At 39.9% G+C, this 16580-nt stretch overlaps 1 protein-coding gene across 2 annotated transcripts; it reads left to right on the top strand.

Annotated features, from left to right (window-relative positions):
• The first annotated feature begins 1315 nt into the window (after positions 1-1315).
• lrrc3b (leucine rich repeat containing 3B) lies at positions 1316-14615 on the top strand. 2 transcript variants are annotated; one of them, XM_020050055.2, is made up of 2 exons: positions 1316-1513; positions 13589-14615. In XM_020050055.2, exon 2 carries the CDS (start codon positions 13786-13788, stop codon positions 14605-14607), a length of 822 nt encoding a protein of 273 aa, XP_019905614.1. In that variant the 5' UTR covers positions 1316-1513; positions 13589-13785; the 3' UTR covers positions 14608-14615. The 2 variants fall into 2 exon arrangements, with proteins under 2 accessions (XP_019905614.1, XP_019905615.1); XM_020050056.2 differs by lacking the exon at positions 1316-1513 and adding an exon at positions 2155-2205.
• The last annotated feature ends 1965 nt before the right edge of the window (positions 14616-16580 follow it).

The raw sequence follows: 16580 nt of genomic DNA, 5'->3' as shown, positions 1-16580 counted from the left end.
TCTGAAGACCTGATTTAGCCTTAGTCTTGAGTTGCTGTTGTGAAGATTGAAGACTTCTGTAGATTCCCATGTCCTGAATGTCATTGTAAACAGAGTTCTTGGTTGCCTGTCTTTGACCACACTCAGAAATCACTTGATGTTATCTGTTGTCCCACCCCCACATAAATTAGGGTCACATGTCATTGACCAGAGTTGGGTGTCTCAATAGGAATTAAATTATGAATGTAGATGTCTGTGTCCCTTCTCCAAACCATTCAGAGACTGAATGTCTGCCTGTTGCAGGCGAATTAGGGAGGTCCTATTTGACTGCCAGGTGGACACTGTGGCCCTCACCAGAATTTGGGAGAACCCAGAACATGTTCCAGATGAAGAGTTCCTTTTTAATTCATCATGAGTGATAGATTGTTATGAAATCTTTACAGGACAGATTCAAATTACAAAATAAATCAAGGTAAATGTCGAAAACACAATATGTGCTTTGTTAAATGTTCATGCTCACACCAAGTAGGTTATCAGCAGGACATTCAATGTGTGAACACAGAGTAAGGTAGAGTCAGTTTTCTATTCTGCATCAGTCCATCAAGGGAAGTATTCCATTCTTTCTCACAAAGATATTTACAAGTAATTCAGAATGCTGAGTATCCCTGGAAAAAATCTCAATTAATGTAAACATTGCAGATTTGCTCAACTTGTCATTAGCTCAACCACTGAGTTAAATGACTCCAATGCAATAATGTTGACTAGCCTGCTCCTTTACAAGGATGACATTTAATGCTACAGCTGGGATCTGATTTTGAAACTCATAAATGCATAGAAGAATCAAAAAAATTCGCAGATTTGATTAGTTGCAATTTTTCTGAATACTTGGTCAAATTATATATTTTTCTGCCCAGTTAACTACAAAAGAGGGGTGACTCAACTTATAATTTGGCTCAACTAACCAAACCATCCTCAATAGTAGCCTAACAGAGAAGCCATAGCTATACTTTTTTTTAATGTAGACCAATGTCTATAATTGAACAAAGGGAGTATTGTGTTATGCAGTTGACTGACAGAAGAGTTTATTAAGCTATTACCTGCAGATTGAGAGTGGGGACTTAACGTATGTCCAAACTGAATTTGCTATGTATTTAGTTTAACGATAATACAAATGACGAATGTGTCTTATATTTATTTTGTTTTTTACAAGTGGATTGAATCATTTTGAAGAAGCTATAACACTTGGGCAAGTCACTATACAGTCTCTCTGACTGCCGCGTGCATTCATTCATCGCCGCGCGCGCTCCGGGTGCTTCTCGCGAACCCCTCCCTTGGTCGAGCTCAGTCACAGTCCTCTCTCATGTTCAAATACTGAGCATCAAGAAGCAATTGCAAAAATGTGAATTCCAACAGCGGCTATTCCAGCATCTTTGACGAGGATAGGATACGACTCCAGTAGAATGACAGAATTGGAAAGAATCGTTTAGAATGACAACGCCTGGAAAAGAGCGGCTGATGGTTGTTTTTGTTGCAGGTGAGGATTGATACATATGTCGCCTGTTGCATCGCAGCTTTTGTACACGCGCAGCACACACACATACGTCTTGAATATGAGCAAATTTTTGTGCTGGCTTTCCACCTTTCCTTTCTGTTGGTGATTGTTGCACAGAATAAGAAAAAAAATAGGAAAAATGTAGTGTTGTGATAGTCGTATATCCATTTTGTGGGTTATTTCAAAATTATGTCGGCTATACGTTATAAATGAATAATGATTATTAAACGATTTCATGTTGGTATTCAATTTGATTCACAGCTACATCAATGTTATCTGATCACTGAAATATTGTTTATTGTATGGATGTCGAATATACAGATTTAAAATGAATTATAATGTTATTATAGGATTCTTGAAATGCATTGCTGTTATATCGTTATAAACTTGGTCGTTTTCCATTTAGATTAAGGGAGCTAGTTACATGGGTGTCATTTTACGGTATCATCATGCAGCAATTAAATAGTTTCATAATGGCAAATCGTTTTTCCATGTAGAAAACTAAAGCTGCGCTGGTCAGCAAGGGGAGCCGGGAACCCCGCACGTCGCATTAGGGCACGGAGCTGGAGGGCAGGGTGACGGTTGTGCTCTGTGCGTGCAGTTCACCTTGGTGACAACCACAAGCAGACATTTACAGCCGGGTGTCTTAGCCTAGCATACAGTATCTGACAAAAGTGAGTACCCCCCTCTCATTTTTGCTAATATTTGATTGTATCTTTTCATGTGACAACACTGAAGAAATGACACTTTGCTACAATGTGAAGTAGTGAGTGTACAGCTTGTATAACATTGTACATTTGCTGTCCCCTCATAATAACTCAACACACAGCCATTAATGTCAAAACCGCTGGCAACAAAAGTGAGTACACCCCTAAGTGAAAATGTCCAAATTGCGCCCAGTGTCAATATTTTGTGTTGCCACCATTATTTTCCAGCACTACCTTAACCCTCTTGGGCATGGAGTTCGCCAGAGCTTCACAGGTTGCCACTGGAGTCCTCTTCCACTCCTCCATGACGACATCATGGAGCTGTGGGATGTTAGAGACCTTGCGCCCCTCCACCTTCCGTTTTGAGGATGCACCACAGATGCTCAATAGGGTTTAGGTCTGGAGACACGCTTGGCCAGTCCATCCATTGGCGGTGTGTTTGGGGTCGTTATCCTGTTGGAATACTGCCTTGTGTCCCAGTCTCCAAAGGGAGGGGATCATGCTCTGCTTCAGTATGTCACAGTACATGTTGGCATTCATGGTTCCCTCAATTATCTGTAGCTCCCCAGTGCTCATGCAGCCCCAGAACATGACAAATGCTTGACTGTAGGCAAGACACACTTGTCTTTGTACTCCTCACCTGGTTGCCGCCATACACGCTTGACACCATCTGAACCAAATACGTTTATTTTGGTCTCATCAGACCAAAGGACATCGTTCCAGTAATCCAAGTCCTTGCACTCAACTTCTTTGGTCGACCATGGCGAGGTCTGTTCTGAGTGGAACCTGTCCTGTTAAACCGCTGAATGGTCTTGACCACCGTGCTCAGTTTCAGGGTCTTGGCAATCTTCTTATGGCCTAGGCCATCTTTATGTAGAGCAATAATATTTTTTTTCAGATCCTCAGAGAGTTCTTTGCCATGAGGTGCCATGTTGAACTGCCAGTGACCAGTATGAGGGAGTGTGAGAGCGATAACTTTTACACACCTGCTCCCCATTCATACCTGAGACCTTGTAACACTAACGAGTCACATGACACAGAGGAGGTAATATGGCTAATTGGGCCCAATTTGGACATTTTCACTTAGGGGTGTTATCACTTCTGTTGCCAGCAGTTTAGACATTAATGGCTGTGTGTTGAGTTATTATGAGGGGACAGCAAAGGTACACTGTTATACAAACTGTACACTCACTACATTACATTGTAGCAAAGTGTAATTTCTTCAGTGTTGTCACATGAAAAGATATAATCAAATATTTGCATAAATGTGAGGGGTGTACTCACTTTTGTGAGATACTGTAATAGATCTGGGATGAACAAAAAGGCAGACGTTAAGACGTATTGCCTACTGTAATCAAGATAACGTTTAGGCGTACAGGTTTGTGTAGGCATTGACGACTCACATGTCAGCAGCTAATAGATCAAATTAACAAAATATACATGCGACATATTTGTATGGGAAACGCCATGGCATGCCATCTGTAACTCTTGCAGACCATTTTGCTTGAGGAGTAGCTTGGCTATTATTTGCTCAGGCCCATTTCTGTGGTAATTAGTAATCCCTCATTGCAGCTCAAGATAACTTGTGCAAATACTCCATCATAATGTTTATTTGATTAACACTCACACAAAATGTGATGTGGGGCCACATGAGTAAAGAAAACACAGTCAGTAAATCTAGGTCTAATTCTGTTTACCAAATGGCACCTTATTCTCTAGGTGGTGCCCTTGTTAAAAGAAGTGCACTATTGTATGTATGGGATTGGATGCCTAAATATGTACACCCATCTTTTTTTCATTTTAGGGTGAGGGCAACGCATAAATATGGCCATGACAGAAACATTCAATATACAGTGATAGCCATATCCTAACTTAATAGTGTTATGGTTGTCAAAATGCTTTTCTTTGTATAAAATTATAATTATTTTTAATTACTAGGCCTCTAATTAGAAATGTACATCATGTTACATTTATATGAGTAGTAACACTGTAATTACTACAGTAACATTGTTTGGGATTGAATGGCTTTACCATTTTTAAGGATGGAACCTTAGTTGCTAGAAACATTTCTGGATGTTAACAGTGCTTTCATAAAATATTCAGACACCTTCAACATCTTGACATTTTGTTTTATTACAGAATTAATTTATAATAGATTAAATATATTTTTAACATCATATTACAAACAATACCCCATAAAGCAAAAAATTATTATACATTTGTGCAAATGTTTTCAGTATTCAGACATTTGTTATAAAAATCAAAATTGAGCTCAAGTGCATCCTGAGTCTTTTATTCATCCTTGAGATATCTCTTGAACTTGATTAGAGTCTATTTGTGGTCAATTCAATTAAGTGGACATGATTTAGAAAGGCACACAGCTGTCTATATAAGGTCTCACACTTAAAGGTGCTTGTCAGACCAAAAACCAAGCCATATCCAAATAATTCTCAGTAGATCTCAGAGATTGTGTCGAGGACATCATTTTGAGCTGGAAAAAGTTTAGGACAAATTGTGTAATCTGGCAAGAAGATGTTTGGTCAGGGAGGTACCAATGCAACATATCTTCAGAATTTCTCTGCCGTGGTGGGAGAACCTACCTGAAGGACAACCATCTCTGCAGCACTCCATCAGTCTGGCCTTTATGGTTGAGTGGCAAGACGGAAGCCACTCCTGTTAGGTGAAAGACGTGATAAAGCTATCTTTAGGTCTCTGAGAGCATGAAGAATAATATTATCTGGTCTGATGAGACCAAAAACTATTAAGCCTGAATGCAAAGTGTTACATCTTCCAAAATGAAGGTACCGGTCATCACCTGGCTAATACAATCCCTATGGTGAAGCATGATGGTTGGAGCATCATGCTTTGGGGATGCTTGGTCCTTGACGAAAACCTCATTCAGAGCGCATAGGTCCTCAGACTGGGGCGCAGAATAATCTTTTAACACAACTACGACCTCAAGCACACTGCCAAGATGACACTGGAGTGGCTTGTCAACAAGTCTATTAATGTCCTTCACTGGCCCAACCATAGCCCGGACTTGAACCCCATTGAATGTCTGCGGGCAAACCAGAAGATCGCAGTTCACTGATGCACCCCATCTCATATGACAGATCTTGAGAGGCAAGCTGATAGAAGCCAGGGTCTTTCATATTGGAGAGGACACATTAAAAATGTTTGTAAAGTGTTGTTATTATTGTGGTGGGTCCAATTAGTCTGCTTCTAACATTGGGGGGGACATGTCCCCCCTGTGTCTCCTCCCCACTCCTACGCCCTTGGATTGAGGCATATCCAAAGGGTCTCCTTTGCTGTGATTGCTACCGCCAAAGGTGCTTCCACAAAGTACTGAGTAAAGGGTCTGAATAGTTATGCACATGCGATATTTCCATTTTCTGTTTTCAAAAATTAATTGGCACAATTTCATTTTGTTTTTGCTTTGTCATTATGGGGTATTGTTTGCAAATAAAGCCATTATACAGTACATTATGTCTATGTACAGTTCAACTTTTAACCTTGAATGCAAAATATAAGCTTGTTTTATTTCATTGCTCCTAAACATGGAAAGAAAATAAACACTGTAAAGCCTCAAAACAGGGTAAAAATATTAATTTACATATCATGGATGGTCTGTCATGACATTTTTCCCATTGCTCATTGTTTACCAAAACTGACAGCAGGATCTCTGCTTAGTTTATAGCTTTAATTAAGTATTCTATCTTTAACGTAGAAGGTAAAGTAGTGTTTTTTTGTCCTTGGGCAGTTTTTTGTTATAGTAATTAATGTCACCTGCAAGCTTTTTTTGACCTCCGTGGAAGTAATCATATCTAAGCCCTTACAGGGAGAGAAAAACAAGGAGGGAAGTTACTACCTACCTTAAGTGCTATTTACAAAACCCATTCATGATTGTAATTGATTGGGAGCTAGTCCCAGATCCAAAATATGCCAGAATTAATTATTTAGTTGTGAAGATTTGGAAGTCATAGTTTCGATATGACTGAATGCAATTGGCTCTTTTTCCTGTAATGGTAAAAATAATCATGAAAACGGTTGTATTTTTCTTCATGCCGAATCCAGAGCCCAGCCTTCATCCCCTTAAAAACATATGACAGATACTTTCTTTGCAGAAATCTAAGCTCACATTGATGACATGATAATTGGTATAATTTTCTAAACCATACTGTTAGCCAATGTTGATAATATAAAGACTAAATGTAAAAAAGGGACTCCATTCAATTACACTTCACTGAATCTGAATGATATGGCAATCATGTCTTTCTTGATTTATAAAAATATATTAAGTGGTGCCATAATAAAAAATGGTTACAGCCTCGCGGCTAAATAATGCTTTGTGCTAGTGGTTTGGAGATTGTGGACACATTTACATATCAATTAACATTTGGCCAATTATAGAATTCAAAGGTGCCCATTTTAGCACCCTGTGTGAAAACACTGACTGCAAAGAGACCTGTGACAGGACATTACCGCCAGGCAGCCAAATTCAGCCAGGTCATTACTCTGATATAATTGTTGGTTGTGATAGCATGACTTCAGTCGGTCAGTCATTGGACTTGAAAGGCCTCACAGCTCACATGCCTCCCAGGGACACACAGTGAGCATGCTCCCTGCACCCTATGCTCCCAGAATGTCTACTGAGTTTGAAATGAAAGGTAGTTCAATGAAATTATTGAAATTCAAATGGATGATTTAAATTCATCTTTATTAATATGTTTATTTGACAACATGTATGCTTAGTAAATGTAATTACCTAATTTAGCCCTTTATATCCACAACTTCACTAAAGTCTGATTCATTTTTGGATACTATTTGTCCCTATGTTAAGTGTTAAGGAAGTCGCCAACTAGCGTTAGCATTAGTAGTAACTAGCTCTGGTGTTATGGAGACCTAGGAAAAGCTATTATTCCTTTAGGCATTTCAGTCTAATCAAGTTTTATTTTTAAATTGCAGTGGTCTAGAACAATTCTAATATAATTTTCTCTGTTAATGATAAACCTTTACCTGTGTTATTATATTGACTATAAACCAGATTGAATAAAGTCCTAAGTCCCAGAGTGACAAATTATGAACATACTAAAATAATACTGTTTGACATCTTTGAGATATTATCAAATTATTCTAAAAAAAGTTGGGACAGGTGCATATTTATTACTGTGTTGCATCAGCTCTTCTTTTAACAACACTCTGTAAGCGTTTGGGAACTGAGGAGACCAATTGCTGTTCTTTTGAAAGTGAAATGTTTTCACATTCTTTCTTGTTATAGGATTTCAGTTACTCAACAGTTCGGGGTCTCCTTTGTTGTATTCTTCATATCATAATGCGCCAAATGTTTTCAATGTGTGACAGGTCTCGACTGCAGGCAGGCCAGTTTACCACGGAGCCATGCTGCTGTAAAACGAGCTGAATGGGGTTTGGCATTGTCTTGCTGAAATAAGCAAGGCCTTCCCTGAAAAAGATGGAAGGCAGCATATGTTGCTCCAAAACCTGTATATATTTTTCAGCATTAATGGTACTTTCTGAGATGTGCAAGTCACCCATGCCATGTGAACCTATGCACCCCCATACCATCACGGAGGCTGGCTTTTGAACTGTGCACTGATAACAAGCCGGATAGTCTCTTAACTTTTTAGCCCGGAGGACGCGGCGTCCATGATTCCCCAAAATAATTAAACATTTTAATTTACCAGACTAAAGGACAGTTTTCCATTTTGCCTCAGTCCATCTTCAATGAGCTCGGGCCCAGAGGATGCAGCAGCGTTTCTGGATCTTGTTTATATCTGTTTTCTTTTTCTTTGCTTGGTAGAGTTTTAACTTGCATTTGTGGATGCAGTTTTCACAGACAATGGTTTTCGGGAGTGTCCCTGAGCCCATGCAGTGATGTCCACTACAAAATCGTTCCCAAAGATCATGGCCATCCAACATTGGTTTTCGGCCTTGCCCCTTGCTTACAGAGATTTCTCCATATTCTCTGAATATTTTAATTATATTATTTACAGTAGATGATGACAGCCCTAAACCCTTTGCAATGTTACATTGTGAAGTGTTATTTTTAAATTGTTTAACTATTTGTCCATGCAGTCTTTCACAGAGTGCTGAATCCCTCCCAATTTTCACTTCTGAAAGACATATCCTCTCTGGGATGCTCTTTTTATACCCGATCATGTTACTGACCTGTTGCCAATTAGCCTAGATAGTTGGGAGATGTTCCATCAGGTTGTTTTTTTGTAGTACACTTTGTATTAACTTTTTCATCTTTCTTTTAAATGTGTTTCAACCGTCAAATTCAAAGTGGGCATACATTTTTCAAGGAACAATAACATCTTTCAGTTTCAGCATTTTATATGTTGTCTTTTTTTTATTGAATGTAGGGTTTAAATGATTTGCATATAATTGCATTATATTTTTCTTTTTCGACAGCGTCCCATCTTTTTTGGAAACAGGGTTGTAATTAAATTCCGAAATGTCGTACTGACCCCAACACTGTTAGGGACCACCCACCAGTCGTTGTCTGATTGCAGTCATTTTTGCATGTTTCTACGTAGAATTGGTTTGCAAATTGTGGTTGGTACTCTCGGCCGGCAAACCAGTGTGTCTGTGCCTTTTAATTAAAGCCCAATCTGTTACTCTAGCAGCCTGACCGTGCCACATCAATTTATGCCTCACAATACATTGCTAATTGAAATGACCAGCAGGAAGTCTTACATATCTTGCTTGCCTTTAACCACAATCAACAGTGCAATAGCAATAGAAAAACACAGGCAGTAGTAGATTCAGCAATATGCCAGCCTGACTGAATCAAACACACAACAGCTGGAATAATATAGCCATGAAACACACCAGTGTGGGCCTCTAGGCCTGTGTGAGACTGACTAAACACACCAGTGTGGGCCTCTAGACCTGTGTGAGTCTGACTAAACACACCAGTGTGGGCCTCTAGACCTGTGTGAGACTGACTAAACACACCAGTGTGGGCCTCTAGTTCTTTGTGAGTCTGTCTGAACACACCAGTGAGGGCCTTTAAGCATGTGTGAAACTGTCTAAACAAACCAGCGAGGGCCTCTAGGCCTGGGTGGAACTGACTAAACACACCAGTGTAGGCCTCTACAGTAGGTCTGTGATGGTGTCTGTACGGACCAATCAGGGCCTCTAGGCCTTATGAGGCTGTCTAAACAGACCAATGTGTCTGTCAGCTGCATCTCCTGGGGTAGGCGGAGCCTCAGACAAAGCAGATTCTTCCCTCAATGATAACTCAACATGTTTTCTCTGTTGTGAGTCTTCTGTTTCTAGAGATTATATGGTTACCAGTATTTATTTTACCCATATACTGTCTGGGTAGACGCTCATGTCCATTAATAATTACTGCATTCTAGGAGCATTCTGAAATGAGTCCTTTTAAACAGAAGGGCAGTGAATTAAGGCGTTGTTTAATCGACTGCAGAATTGAGCATATGTGAAAGTGGACTCATTTATTTCAGCATATAACCCTTATCTGGCATGGTAATTCACTTGTTTTGATCAATTACGCAGAGAGATTTGACTAACATAATTTAGCATTACATTTTTAACCGGTATGGGAAAAGGAATGCTTTGACAGAACATATGTGTGACATTTTCATAATCTAATATGGCTGTATTGTAATACAAGATAGGCTCTAGATGTGTGGAGATCACAGCTATGTACCTATTGTTTTGTGACTGAAAATAATTGAATTTTACAGTTGTGAGTCTGTATGTCCCAAAATTAATTTGTAGTCTTGTCCAACTTGTTCTCTACGTGGAAAGACCCATTTTGAGGCGTCACTAGATTTTGAGAGAGGAAGAACAGAGTTAAGTGTGAAGGGTTGTGATGGAACCATCCAGTCACTAAATGCCCCACACCTAATTTCTTATAGGCCGTGGTGAAATCAGATGCTCTCTGGAAAGCATCCAGTGTTTTCTATTTATCCACAGTACACATGCTTACAATGAACAGATCAATGGCTTTTAACCGGAGTGCTGCCAAACCCTTCCTTATCTTAATAATTGATCTAACACTAGTTTACCATGCAAACATGACCTGTGGGATGTACTGTACGGGGAATTTGGACTTCGGAGCACTGGCGTTGCTCAGATAGATTTACTGGTACATGGTTAGATCTGTCTCACTAGCTAGGCAAAAAGGATTGTTGTCACAGGTTCGAGCCTTGTTCTCGATAGGTAATACATCTGTATCCTCGTTTCATTGGATAATACATAGTTTCATTTTAGGGGCGCACAGAATGAACCAAGTCACTTGAATCCTTTTACTGCTTGTGGTTAGCACAGACAAGTCTGACTAGGCTCAACTTTACCACTGCCTTTGCCACTGAAACAATCAGAGTATGGGTTTGTGTTTGTGCTTTTTTCCTTAACAATGCTGAAAACCTCTCATCTCTCTCTCAAACTTTGCAAAACCAAGCCCTAATTTACTGAGCTGTATGTCTTAAAGGGGTACTAACAAATTAATCATAATGGAATCAAAGAACTATGCAAACTATGAAAACCTTTTAAAATAAACCACATTCAACCTATAAAGTTTGTCAAGGAATATGGATGGTCTGCTGTGGTGTATGGATCAGAATACCCACATGTAAAACTAATGCGAAACATATATGCACATACACTCACCTAAAGGATTATTAGGAACACCTGTTCAATTTCTCATTAATGCAAGTATCTAATCAACCAATCACATGGCAGTTACTTCAATGCATTTAGGGGTGTGGTCCTGGTCAAGACAATCTCCTGAACTCCAAACTGAATGTCAGAATGGGAAAGAAAGGTGATTTAAGCAATTTTGAGCGTGGCATGGTTGTTGGTGCCAGACGGGCCAGTCTGAGTATTTCATAATCTGCTCAGTTACTGGGATTTTCACGCACAACCATTTCTAGGCTTTACAAAGAAGGGTGTGAGAAGGGAAAAACATTCAGTATGCATCAGTCCTGTGGGCGAAAATGCCTTGTTGATGCTAGAGGTCAGAGGAGAATGGGCCGACTGATTCAAGCTGATAGAAGAGCAACTTTGACTGAAATAACCACTCATTACAACCGAGGTATGCAGCAAAGCATTTGTGAAGCCACAACACGCACAACCTTGAGGCGGATGGGCTACAACAGCACAAAACCCCACCGGGTACCACTCATCTCCACTACAAATAGGAAAAGGAGGCTACAATTTGCACAAGCTCATCAAAATTGGACAGTTAAAGACTGGAAGAATGTTGCCTGGTCTGATGAGTCTCGATTTCTGTTGAGACATTCAGATGGTAGAGTCAGAATTTGGGGTAAACATAAGGAGAACATGGATCCATTATGCCTTGTTACCACTGTGCAGGCTGGTGGTGGTGTAATGCTGTGGGGGATGTTATCTTGGCACACTTTAGGCCCCTTAGTGCCAATTGGGCATCATGTAAATGCCACGGCCTACCTGAGCATTGTTTCTGACCATGTCCATCCCTTTATGACCACCATGTACCCATCCTCTGATGGCTACTTCCAGCAGGATAATGCACCATGTCACAAAGCTCGAATCATTTCAAATTGGTTACTTGAACATGACAATGAGTTCACTGTACTGAAATGGCCCCCACAGTCACCAGATCTCAACCCAATAGAGCATCTTTGGGATGTGGTGGAACGGGAGCTTCGTGCCCTGGATGTGCATCCCACAAATCTCCATCAACTGCAAGATGCTATCCTATCAATGTGGGCCAACATTTCTAAAGAATGCTTTCAGCACCTTGTTGAATCAATGCCACGTAGAATTAAGGCAGTTCTGAAGGCGAAAGGGGGTCAAACACAGTATTAGTATGGTGTTCCTAATAATCCTTTAGGTGAGTGTATATGTAGAGGAATTCTCAACATATATTTACATATGTGCCCTGAATATGTTCATGAAATATATAACTTGCACATAATACAATGCATGTCATATATTTGAACGTTGAATATTATGTGTTAAAATAATGAAAAATATGAATATGCTGTACTTTGAGAATCTCCTTGTTATAGTGAGTTTAATTAATTATCGTTGGCAAAATGGGGAGCAAACCAACATAACCACCAGTCTAGGACAGATTGAATTACATTAATTATTGTGAAAAACTATTATTATCTTTTACAAAAAATAGCCGATTTGTAAATTGTACGGTGTGTATTTACAATAATTTCTATTAAATACATTGTAAATACAAGTAAAGAAACAACTGGTTAGAGTCAGTCATCTTAATGTAATAAGGACCTTTATTCACTGTATCAGACAACTGCCATTGTGTCACAATATAATGATAAATGTTTAGTAAATACACCAAAGTTTTGACTTTAGTCACTGTCAAGCAGCATATAGCACCTTTTTCAGTTTCAATATAATGAACCACTTTGTACTCTAAGTTTACATTTCAATAGAGACTCATTATGAAACCAATATACATAGATTTTAACACAGTATCATGAATGTCATTCCTCTGTAAAAGTACTTCAAAGATACGACTAGATAACATAATGAACACATGACAGGAAACAGTACAAATATGGAAATATATCACTTAGAACTATTATTTTGTAATTTATGTAAATATATTTGTATATTTGTATGTATGAAATACATCTCCGGAAGAAATTAAGAGACCACTGCACCTCTTTCCTTTCCAAAAAAGTCGAAAAGGAAGGTTTTGAGTGAGGAACAGAAGGGTTAAAATCAAGAGACCACTGCAAATTGAACGCTTCTGTTCCTCACTCAAAACTTTCCATTTTCAACTTTTTTGGAAAGGAAAGAAAAAGATGCAGTGGTCTCCTGATTTTTTACAGAGCTGTATATGGCCATACATTAGTAATACATATATAATACTTCCATGTGGGTATATTCAGTCATTTCCACAAAATAACTAATTAGGGACATTTTAAATGTGTCGCAATTGTATTTTCCATTAAGGTTTGTCAAAGTTGTTTGTTTAGAACCGATTTGGAACCAAGTGAGTAGATAGTCTGCCCTGTTTTCTGCCATCCATCACTGCATGCTGTACTTATTATATTTACACTCCTACACAGGGAATACAATGGGCTTTACACATCACAAAAGGCAAAGTATATGTTTCATTGGTTGTTATTGTAAACAAGTTCTTAATAAGTTACTATAAATAACAGTGAGATTGTTTATGTGTGTAGAACAATGTATACAAGCCTATTCTCACAATGTGGCGCTCCTGTTTTGTCTTTCTGTCTCCAATCAAAATAATAATTCCACACTGTAAAAAGTTCCAGTACGTCACTATTAAGCAGTTTTCATATTATTTTTTATGCTTCTATCTGTTTGATTTCAGGTGTGAATACAGCATGAGTTCAACTGGTGGTAGGCTCTGCTTGGCCTGAACAGAGTGGCTGTCGGTGAAGACTGGTCAGTCTACAGTATGGAGTGTATAGTATGATTCGTGGCTGGTCTGTTGGTCCTTGGCTCGGTGCAGTGGTGTGGTGTCCCTGTCCCTTGGCGGGATGCTGAGGGCTGGTGGTCACCACCAGTATGACTCCCCTGGACCTGTGGCTCTCCCGCTCCATACCCATGTGCCTGCTCCTCCAGAGCCTGGTCCTCATGGCCTTGTGCTTCCCCTCTGCCTCCATGTGTCCCAAGGGCTGCGTCTGCCAGCGGGCACGCCCCGACCCGGGCCTCCACCTCGGCCCGGGACCCCTGGGGCTCCTCCTCGGCCTCAACGTGACCTGCACCGGGTCCCGGCTCAAAGAGATTCCCCCGGACCTGCCCCCGGACACCGCACTGCTCCGTCTTGACCACAACCAGATCATGGCTGTCCCCGAGCACGCCTTCCGGGGCCTGAGACTCCTCCGGGAGCTCAACCTGTCCCACAACGCCGTGGAGACGCTAGGGGAGGGCGCCTTCAGTGGTGTGGAAGCCACACTACAGGTCCTTGACCTCTCGCATAACCGCATCACAAGCGTGCACAAGGACGCCTTTACCCGTCTGAAAGCGCGGATCCTGGTGGACGACAACCCCTGGCACTGTGACTGCACCCTACAGCAGGCGCTGGGCGGCATGGCCCACAACCACGAGGCGGTGGCACGGGTCCTGTGCCGGAGCTCTGAGCTCCAGGAGCAGGAGGGACGCAATTTCCTGGCAGTGGACACAGACCTTTGTAACCTGGCAAAGAGGACCACGGACTACGCCATGCTGGTGACAATGTTTGGCTGGTTTGCCATGGTCATCTCCTACGTGGTTTATTATGTACGGCAGAACCAGGAGGATGCCCGGCGACACCTGGAGTACCTCAAGTCACTGCCCAGCAAACCCGTCAAGCCCAACGAGGTGGAGGATATCAGCACTGTGGTGTGACGTGATATTATCAATATTGGACACCAGGGTCAGGGTCAATTCTGAATTGATGTGGGCAAATTGATAGTGAATTTTAATTTATTTTGAATTGGTCACACCCCACCGGCTGTAGAATATAATTAATTGAAATTCAATGGGATATACATGTTTATTTTTACATAATGTATGATTACCAACAATATGTTTAACAGGTTCTTAAAACATTTTGTGGTGTGGAAATATTGTCATATAATTTTGTAGGTTGTCTGTAATAATTGTTGTTAAATATGAAACAAAGAAATACATATCCCAGAATGCACCAGACTCCTGAAACCTGTGGAACATCCAAACCATGACAAAATTACTGCTTGACATTTTTTTTTAAATAGCATATTTTTTATGTTGAATTTCTTGAAATTAATTTGAAATAGATTGTACTTCATTTAATTCAAATTTAATTACAATTTTAATTGACCCCAATCCTTTTGAACACTGCAGGACATCCGTCATGTGGTATGACTCCCATGTCGCTTGTGCTGACATCACTTTAATGAGAGCTGACTGTATTCATACATAATTTTAATCAAAAGTTAGTTATTAAATTATATTAAATTATAAGCCCAAACAGCGAACAGTGAGAACTACAGCCATGTATTTTAAACAAATGTATGTGTTCTTAAAAACAGTTTCATGGCACTGTTAAAAACTAAACCTTGAGATACTGGACCCACTTTTCTAGTGTTTACAATGTATTCCAAGCATCAAGATGGATGTATGGTTGTGAAAAGTCACTAACAGTTTTATTTTGTCCTTCTGTACCAATGGTGTACAATCAAGATCTCTTTCATTCATACACACAATATGTGTCAGTTAAAAAGGTAAACATTGAGATGTAAAAACATTTAATAGTAAAGATGCTTTTATCAAAAGTAAATAATTTTTGCATTGAAGCTGTAAATGTCAGAACGAAGACAACGGCAGCTAGTTCTGTACCAAGTAACAGAATGGTATTGTCTTTGGGTTTAACACAGATGCCATTCACTGAGATCAGTTCTGAGAGGTTTTTGAATCTCAGGTTTGCATTTTATTAGGTTGATAAGTGTTTTCTGAGCAAACCCCAAGAGAAATGTTGAAATTGATCTCCGTTGGTTAAGTAAGTCAGTCACAAACAATATCTTAGACACCACAGGTTCGATATTGCCTGAAATGGTTTAGATGATGCTTATTTTCATAGAGATTTGCCATTTCCAAAATAACACCAATTAGTCCAAGGCAGGAGTTCTAGTAATTAACTGAAATGTGTTAGTCACACACAACATCTAATTGGCCCCATTTAATTGATCTGAAATCGTGAAATCGTAATGATGTCACCAGTGTTGACAGACTACTTGCTAGTGTGCTGCTGTAAAAAGACAAACACATTTCTTCCTTCATTCTGTCAAGTCGCTGTACTGTATGGTCTTGTTGTCTTTAAACTGCAGTTGGACCATTACATCTTAGTAGATTTGTGATGGTCAGAAAATGTAGCACAATGGTTTTGGGTAGATATCCAATCAAATGACGCGAAAAGAGTCAAAGGATTTGTGTATGTGTCATGTGATTTACCAGTATCCTAGCAAACTCCATACAAACGTTTCTATTTACATGTTAACACAAAACATGTACAACACCACATGTACAACAACACCCAGCAACAATAAAGTACATATGTTTTTTCTACAAAACACATTCGCTATGATTTTTTATTACCAATGTCTATGCTTCCTGAAATAGAATAAATATGAATAGAAATGTGTTTCACACAAAGCTTCCTGTCAGCAGAAGTAGAGACGAAGTATGTGTCACAAATGGCACCTCGTGTTCCTTTGAGCCCCCCCACCTCCACCCGGCATCACAAACCTGGCGATAGAAGACTGTAATCGTACAAACACAAACATCTCCTTTCCATTCAGCCCTCCACGCTGCACTTTGAATGCAGAAAGATGCATGCATCA

This window comes from Esox lucius, chromosome 10, assembly GCF_011004845.1.
Source record: "Esox lucius isolate fEsoLuc1 chromosome 10, fEsoLuc1.pri, whole genome shotgun sequence".
In the NCBI taxonomy this organism is placed as follows: domain Eukaryota; kingdom Metazoa; phylum Chordata; class Actinopteri; order Esociformes; family Esocidae; genus Esox; species Esox lucius.
This window is presented reverse-complemented; position numbering and strand designations above follow the sequence as displayed.